At 43.8% G+C, this 9,186-nt stretch overlaps 1 protein-coding gene across 1 annotated transcript in view; it reads left to right on the forward strand.

Annotated features, from left to right (window-relative positions):
- Positions 1-8,456, forward strand: part of LOC101944417 (S-adenosylmethionine synthase-like) — a 29,861-nt gene extending 21,405 nt beyond the window's left edge. Inside the window, exons 8-9 of the mRNA XM_065549801.1 lie at positions 667-800; positions 8,160-8,456. Of these exons, the coding sequence (XP_065405873.1) occupies positions 667-800; positions 8,160-8,262 (237 nt within the window). The 3' untranslated portion in view covers positions 8,263-8,456. The remainder of the gene's footprint in view (positions 1-666; positions 801-8,159) is intronic.
- The last annotated feature ends 730 nt before the right edge of the window (positions 8,457-9,186 follow it).

Here is a 9,186-nt window from a genome sequence, read left to right on the forward strand (position 1 = left end):
ATTTTCCTGCTTTATTGGTGGTTTTCCTCTTGGGACCCAGAGAGTTGAGTTTTGAGCTCTCTGGGCCCTTGATTGAACAGGGGAAGGAGGTGTTGACTCTTCAGCAGAAGGGCTGTCCTTGGAAGTGTTTGAGTTCAGTTAGCCAGTCAGAAGGATTCTGATAGGCTGAGTAGAAAACACTTCCCCTCTTAATTGTTCTGGTTTCACCTGAATAGCATTTCTGTCAGATATTTGCCCAGTCAAGCATTGTCTTCCAATCAAACAGGATAGTTGAGTTAAATTTCTAATGTAAACAAACAGAAACAACAAATCTTCCCAGCTTCACTTATACATCATAAGGAAGCAGAAAGGCGCACCCATTTCCCCCATGGTAGAGCCCCTTCCAAGTCCTAGTTCCTGAGTATGGCGTATTTTCAGTGTAAGATGGTGGTTCCTACGGACCCCAACAACACTGGCCAAATACTCGCTGTTTTGATTGGGGGAAGGTTCCAGACCACAATATAGCAGGAGCATGCTGTAATGGAATACTAAAAACAGGTCCTAAAGGAAATACCTTATCTGTACTGCAGGGAATCTTAAAACTAGGTAGGTGTCTATTTTTGTAAAGCAGAAGGGTGCTGAATTGAACTGCAATTTCTAACTTGGTTTGATGTATGTATCCTACAGCTGTCTTATGCTATTGGTCTGAGCCACCCTCTCGCCATTTCCGTATTCCACTACGGCACTTCAGATAGATCAGAAGAAGAGCTGCTTGAAATTGTACAGAAAAACTTTGATCTACGCCTTGGAGTTATTATAAGGTTTGTCTCCCATTGGAGATCTTACACACATTGACGGTTCACTCTAGTATAATAGACAGTTGAACAATTTAAATTCAAGTGTTTGGCTTCTGTGCTCCTGACTCTGAAACAATTTATAATCATTAAAATACCCATTAGCGCCATCGTTGTGTCCTCCCCCCTACACAAACTGCTCCACTTGGAGGCCTAAAACCAGTCCTCAAGTGGGGTCCTCCCTGTAGAATGGTTTAAAACATCCTGCCCATAAAACTTGTCTATACTACATATTTTTACCAAGTTCATAAGAAGGTGATAATGCTGTTTAGTTCTGGTACAATTTGTGGCCACACATCTTAGCTTACACATGATTATAACTAGGGGTCTACTTAAATCACGGGGAAATGAAACATTTTTCATGGGTTGGTCACATCATAACTAGCAGATTTTGCAGATGTGTTCATACTATGCGGCCGCCCTTACTTCTGCGCTGTTCCTGGCGGCAGTGCTGCCTTCAGAGCTGGGTGCCTGGCCAGCAGCCGCCGCTCTATGGCCGCTCAGTTCTGAAGGCAGCGTAGAAGTAAGGGTGGCAATACCACCATCCCCTACAGCTTTCACAGGGGAGACCAGATTTCATGGTCCTTGACACGTTTTTCACAGCTGCAAATTTGGTAGGGCCCTAAAAGTGGACACAAGACAAATTGATATAAACTGGCTATCAGGAAGTTTAGACTTGAAATTAGACAAAGGTTTCTAACCATCAGAGGAGTGAAGTTCTGGAACAGCCTTCTAAGGGGAGCGGTGGGGGCAAAAGACATATCTGGCTTCAAGACTAAAGTTTATGGAGGGGATGATATAATGGGATAGCCTAATTTTGGCAATTAATTTGTCTTTGACTACTAGCGGTAAATATGCCCAATGGCTTGTGATGGGATGTTAGCTGGGGTGGGATCTGAGTTACTACAGAGAATTCTTTCCTGGGTGTCTGGCTGGTGAGTCTTGCCCACATGCTCAGGGTTTAGCTGATCGCCATATTTGGGGTCGGGAAGGAATTTTCCTCCAGGGCAGATTGGCAGAAGCCCTGAGGGTTTTTCGCCTTCCTCTGCAGCGTGGGGCACGGGTCACTTGCAGGAAGATTCTCTGCACCTTGGAGTCTTTAAACCATGATTTGAGGACTTCAGTGGCTCAGACACAGGTTTGATACAGGAGTGGGTGGGTGAGATTCTGTGGCCTGCATTGTGCAGGAGGTCAGACTAGATGATCATAATGGTCCCTTCTGACCTTAAAGTCTATGATTCTATAATTATAACCATGGCAGTGCACTGAATTTCAGTGTGTCTCATGACCAGGGTAATGTAGTATGCATGTCAAAGTGTAATTAAACTTCAGTACAGTTCCTCTGTGTCATAGACAGGACTGCCTAACAGCATCTGCCACTGGGTTACCTAGACCCTCCCTAGTTCATCTGAAGACTCCCACTTCTACAGAGGACTGCTCTGGAATGAGGCCTCCCTGCACTCTCTCCCTTTGTGGCAGCTGTCCCACAGGGTGTTGCTACCTATGGTCCAGCTTCTGATATACTTACTTCACAAATAATCCCACTGAATCAGTGAGATTGTCTGTGGAATAAATAACCCTCACTCAAGTTGAATACATCTGAATCTGGCCCTTTTCAGAAAGTGGCAGTCCAGTACTTGCTGTGGCTAGCCATCAGGAGCTGTAGCAAGCATGTCAACATCCACTTCTGGAGAGCTGGATTTTGGGGCCAGCTACTGCAAATATTTTCTCCATTTCAGGAAAGTGTTTGGTCTGATAATGAGGTGAAAACCCAACTAGTGATCTGGAACAAAGAGCCAACCTTAATAATAGTGCTGCAATCTTATAAAGCCTGTTTGAAGTTGACTAAACTTGATTTAAAAGGCAGCTAGTCCCATGTTTTAGGAGTCTACTTAAATTGCAGAGAAAACACACATATTTTTTGTGGGTTGGTCACGACATAAATAGCAAATTTCATGAATGACATGGCTATTTATGCCATGACCAACCCACAAAAAATGAGTGCTTTCTCTGCAGTGTTTCTCAAAGTGGGGGCCTATTGTAGGGGGGTTGTGATATTGCCACTCTTACACCTGCGCTGCTGCTCTCAGCAGTGCTGCCTTCAGAGCTGGGTGGCAGCTGCTGGCCGGGATCCCAGCTCTGAAGGCAGTGTCGCTGCCAGCAGCAGCACAGAAGTAAGGATGGCCTGGTACGCTATCGCCACCCTTACTTCTGTGCTGCCCCTGCAGCTCTTGGTGGTGCTGCCTTCAGAGCTAGGCACCCCACCAGCACCTGCTGCTGCTCTCTGCTCTGCCTTCAGATCTGGGTGGCCAGAAACCAAATTTCACAGGGGAAACCAGATTTCATGGTCTGCGATGTGATTTTCAGGGCTGCAAATTTGGTAGCCCCCACCCATGTTTGTTAGATGCTCTCAGAATAAACACAGGGAAACAACCACAACATTGTGTAAAAGTATTAGGGATTTGGCTTAAAGCCCTAAGCCAAAATCCAGTTGTGGTTGAAACTATAAAAACCATTGAAAGTGTCACCTGATCAACAGCAGTAGTGGGGGGAAAAATCCTGTGCAGCCATCGAAGCTGTTCTATTCCATTTTTTACTCTGCTTCCACCATGGCGTGGCTGGTGACACTAGACCAATACAGTCCTTGCACTCAGGGGAGCATAAAGACTGCACTTGTGCTTGGCCCCTCACCTCTGGAGGGGGTCAGAACGGGAAGGGGGTAGTGCTCCCTGACCAGCACTTGCCTGCTTGTACAGAGGCGGGGTGCAGTCTGACCCTAATACTTACCTTTGGTCATTGATTCATCGGACTCTACGTGAATCATAGGTGCTGTCTCCATGGATGCTCCAGCTGGGGGAAGGGATGAAATGGGGGCGGGGCCCAGGCTGGAGTGGGAGGGGAAGAGGTGGCGTGGGGGCGGGGCCTGGGGCTGAGCATTAGATGCTGGCGTCTGTGATGTGAATTGTTATGGGGAATTGCCTCTCTACTCCTAGTTTTCAGTTTTAATCTCTTTATCTGTGTAAAGTGCTAATATAAACTTAAGAATCCCTTTCAGAATTTTGAAAACATTGCTTTAATTGCTCACGTACATCTTCAATCTAGCATACTTAATGTGGTTCTAGTCTGATGGGGACTATAAATAATATTGTGGCGTTTCAGATATATTGTGTCTGAGGAAAACCTGGATGTATTACAGAAGTAGAAAGGCTATGTTCACACTACAGCTTAGGTTGGTATAAGTTATGTCACTCAGGGGTGCGAATAAGCCGCCCCTCCGAGTGTGGACAGCGCTAGGTCCATGGGAGAGCTTCTCCTGCCAACCTAGCTACTACTGCTCATGGGGGCTGGAATAATTAAGTCAACGGGAGAGTTTTCCACCGATGCAGCTGCATGGCTGTAAGCTCGGTAGTGTAGCCATCGCCTAAGTTATTTATGTACCTTAAATAATCAGATAAACATTTTTCTTTCCAAGTTATAATGTCAAAATGTGGAGAAACTTTCTGCCAGTATCTTTAAATCTTTACTACTCTTCAATCAGCTGTTAACTCTGCATACACAGAGGGAGCAGATCTGTCGAGTAAGATCATCACTTCCATAGTACATTTCAGAGGACCACATTTTATACCTTTTCTGAAGATAGACACTCAGGCCTAGGCTGACACCTTTATTATATACTGTACTCTGGAAAGTAATATCCTTCCTGTGGTAGTGACCAGTATTCACAGACTGGACTCAATCTGCTAGTACAATCTAAATTCTTATTTGCTGTTTTCACTCTTGCTGTTGATAAGCTGATGGTTTCAGTGATTTCTTATTATATTATTCTTATTATTTTATTATAACACCCAGAACCTCTTGACTTCAGTGATTTTTGTTCATTTAATAACATCCAACGCAACATGGTTTAATACATATCGCTAGATTAATCCCTTTCTCACAAACCATTTTCACTATTTTGAGCACCACAGGTGATCTGTTCCAAAAGGAGCCAAAAGTTTTGGAGTCTTTGTGACAGGGTATAAATAGCCTAAGGCTTATTCATCACTCTGTGTGCTTTGCAAGTGTCCCCACGTGGGCCAAATTAAGGAGATAATTGGTTAAGGACTGGATGATTAAACAACTAACAAGGTAATTCAGCTCATCAGTTGGGGATAGTTAAAAGAGACAGGGGAGGAGAGGAAGGTTGGAAAGAAGGGCTAGCCCGTGATCTCAGAGAGATGAGAGCTCTCCCTGTTTCTCACCCTGTGTCTGAGGAGAAAGTAAAAGCCTTACGTTGTGGGGCACAAGCACTTGTATAGCACATTGTAAATAACGCACATGGTGTTGAACCTATGCAGGAGTGTGTGAGGTCTGTTTGCAATGAAGAATCCATGCTGAGGGAACCCCACCCTGTGACAGTCTTCCTGCTTGGTTGCTCATTTACATGGCCTTTTAAGTATTAGCGTCTTCTAAATTAGGGCCTGATGCAAAGCTTATTGGAGTCCATAGGAATTTTTTTCCATTGTTTGCAGTAGGCTTTGGATCAGGCCCTTACATCTTGTTTTAAAGTAGTCTTGTCCAACTGTAAGTACTGGTATGATATGTGGTCCTGATATTGGCTCCTGCATGCTCTGACCACAAAGCCTCTTTCCAGCTTGAAGATCTATGGATATCCTGGTGGTACTTGTTCCACTTTACTTAGTTATTAAAGGCTTGGGCAATAGCCAGGACAATAATCCTGACAATAATATTAATGATCTGGATGATGAGATTAATTGCACCCTCCGCAAGTTCACAGATGACACTAAGATGGGGGGTGAGGTAGATATGCTGGAGGGTAGGAATAGGGTCCAGAGTGACATAGACAAATTGGAGGATTGGGCCAAAAGAAATCTGATGAGGTTCAACAAGGACAAGTGCAGAGTCCTGCACTTAGGATGGAAGAATCCCATGCACTGCTACCGACTAGGGACCGACTGACTAAGTGGCAGTTCTGCAGAAAAGGACCTGGGGATTACAGTGGATGAGAAGCTGGATATGAGTCAGCAGTGTGCCCTTGTTGCCAAGAAGGCCAACGGCATATTGGGCTGCATTAGTAGGAGTATTGCCAGCAGATTGAGGGAAGTGATTATTCCCCTCTACTCAGCACTGGTGAGGCCACATCTGGAGTATTACGTCGAGTATTTGGTCCCTCCACTACAGAAGGGATGTCAACAAATTGGAGAGAGTCCAGCGGAGGGCAATGAAAATGATTAGGGGGCTGTGGCACATGACTTACGAAGAGAGGCGGAGGGAACTGGGGTTATTTAGTCTACAGAAGAGAAGAGTGAGGGGAGATTTGATAGCAGCCTTCAACTACCTGAAGGGGGGTTCCAAAGAGGATGGAGCTCGGCTGTTCTCAGTGGTGGCAGATGACAGAACAAGGAGTAATAGTCTCAAGTTGCAGTGGGGGAGGTCTAGGTTGGATATTAGGAAACACTATTTCACTAGGAGGGTGGTGAAGCACTGGAATGGGTTACCCTAGGGAGGTGGTGGAATCTCCATCCTTAGAGGTTTTCAAGGCCTGGCTTGACAAAGCCCTGGCTGGGATGATTTAGTGGGTGTTGGCCCTGCTTTGAGCAGGGGATTGGACTAGATGACCTCCTGAGGTCTCTTCCAACCCTAATATTCTATGAATAAGGTGCTCAAGAGGAAATTAGCTTAAGAACAGTAGAGTAAGCAATTGTCTATATTCAACATAAACCCTTCAAATAAAGATTAACAAGTACAGTGAGCCTGGATTAAATGAAACTTTCATTACAGTGAAATGCAGTAAGGGCCCATATTGATTCAGACGTTGACTGATATTGGGACACAAATCCAGTGTAGAGAAATATGCCCCTCTGGCTGAAACCTAGAGAGCTAAAGGTTACCAGGTCCAGACACACGCACTGATCATCAGAGCCTTAGGCGCAGGGGACCCCAGTAACGAGCGAGTGCTGACAGAATGCGGAATTGGCCAACGCTACGCTTGGCTGATGCGGCAACTCATGGTGTCAGATGCCATCAGGTGGTTGAGGGACATCTACATATAACACATCACTGGACATCGGCAATACCAGGAGGGTGAGCTGGTGTGCCGATGAGAAGCGCAGTCAGGAAAGTAACAAATACTTTCCTCGTGGTTTGTATTTTCTAATGGACAACTGACCTAATTCTCAATTACTGAGGGACAATCTCCACTCACTGATATATTTTGCTTTCCACAACCAAATCTCCATGCAACGTTTCATGAGTGATGTACCCGTGTATTCGGATTCTAATATCTAAACTGTATTGTTAAATCTATTCACCTAAATTTGGGTTATTGCTGATTATGTACTCTATGTATCATATGACTTTTAAAAACTAATTCTGTATTTGTGGATAATCTAAGCGCTATACCCAGATGTACAAACACTCCTTCCCCAACCTTTGTATTATATCATTTTTTTAACATTAGCTTTAATAAAATTTTTAAATCAGAGATTGACCATTACAGTAGCTGTAAACCCCAAGTATAGGCACTGTAAACCCTTATTACACTAGACTTGCATTAGTGCAATTTACCCTGGTTGCAAGCAGGGTTAAGCTCCACCCGTGCAAAAAGCTGCTTTGCCTGTCACTAGCGTCTTGCACCAGTGCAGCTGTGCTGGCATCTATCTACTGATGGCTGTTATCAGGTCAAAACCTAGTGTAGACAAAAACTAGCTGGCTTGGAAAATATTCATTTGGCGGAACCCATGTTCATTGTGAAAATTGGTATTTAGTGTTTAGACTTACTAATGTGGAAGTACAGTACTGTCCTTCATAGGTCCTTTCCTGGATGTTTCCTACATGAGGATCTGATCTGTCTTTGTGTTATGGCTACATTTGAATATACCCTATGTTACATTTAAAATGAACAAAGCATCCTTCCACAGACTTGTACAGGCATAGGAGAAAAACATTTCAGGTCCATAGGCACATTTTGTGAACATTGTGGCTGAGCTAGGTGATCCAAATCATAACCTTCTGGTAGATGATACATTCTTAGCTGACATCAGGTATTTATGTATGTTTCTGCTACTAGCTGCATACTGATACTGCCTCTGATAGTTAGACTTTCAGGCATTCCACGGTTGGTTTTCAAGGGCTATAAATGGACCCTGAATCCATTCTGTGGCTGCTGTTCCCTTTGTAAATGTGGATGATTTCATGGAGGAGAGATTATAGTTTGCACTGTCAGTTAAAATCATTCCCCTCATTCGTATGAGAAAGGCGTCAGAGTATCTTGATGCACTAATATACTTGCATCTTCTCTTGCATCTTCTGTTTCTTTTTATGCAGGGAACTGGATTTGAAGAGACCAATATATCAACAGACTGCATGTTATGGGCACTTCGGAAGAGAAGAATTTACATGGGAAATACCAAAGAAGCTTGTGTATTAAGCTTTTCCCAACCTGTCTCTTATAATGGAGAATCTTTTTAATGAGCAGGTATGACCTCTAAACTGTCAGAGGGGAAAAGGATCTTTTTAAAATCTAATAAATGACATTCTTATAACTGAACTAGGTACTGACAGCTATAAGCAATGTAACTTTTATGCTGGCTTTACGTTTGAAATACACTTATGTGAAACCTAGTGTCTCTTCATTTATTTTTTCAGAAAGGACTCAGGTGACTTACAACCTTTAGTCTCTGTTGTAGTGATCCACGTGAGTTAGTGAAAATACTCATCTATTATGAGATATTACATATTATAACCTGTATATGCCTTAGCTGGGAGAGAACATTTACTTAAGTTTGCTTTAATGTGAGTCAAAGCGTTGTGTGTCTACTTTTGTGACAGTTGGTGTGCGTGTTTCAGTGTAAACACCCAGGGCTTGCTTGCACAGCTCGTTAAGTGCTACGCTCTAACTGGCCCTGTGGGCCCAGCTTCCACACACGATAAGTTCTGTAGTGCAGTTTGATGTACTCCCACTGTAACTTTATAGTTTGTGGTAGCCTGGCCCACAGGGCCAGTTAGTAGTGCATGATAGGCTAGTGCGCTGGCCATTCACCCTTCCCCCCCTTGCTGCACACTAAATGTAGACAAGTCCCCCAGTCTTCGTTGCCCTGAAACTTTCCGTGCTTGGTCTGGCTACATTTTAATTTTGGTTGTGTGTAAACGCTGAGCTGAATGAGTTTAATCTACCCAAGGTTTGAAATGTAAACTTTTTCCTGTTGTAGAAATGATACTTTGGAAACTCAAGTGACTGAAAACGTAAATCCAAATTAACATGAGATGCACAATTGTTTAATTGTTCAAGGACTACTATAGGATTACAAAGGCTAGTACATGTGAAAGAACATTCTTCCTCTTTCACATGAGC

Source organism: Chrysemys picta, chromosome 6 (assembly GCF_011386835.1).
Source record: "Chrysemys picta bellii isolate R12L10 chromosome 6, ASM1138683v2, whole genome shotgun sequence".
In the NCBI taxonomy this organism is placed as follows: Eukaryota; Metazoa; Chordata; order Testudines; family Emydidae; genus Chrysemys; species Chrysemys picta.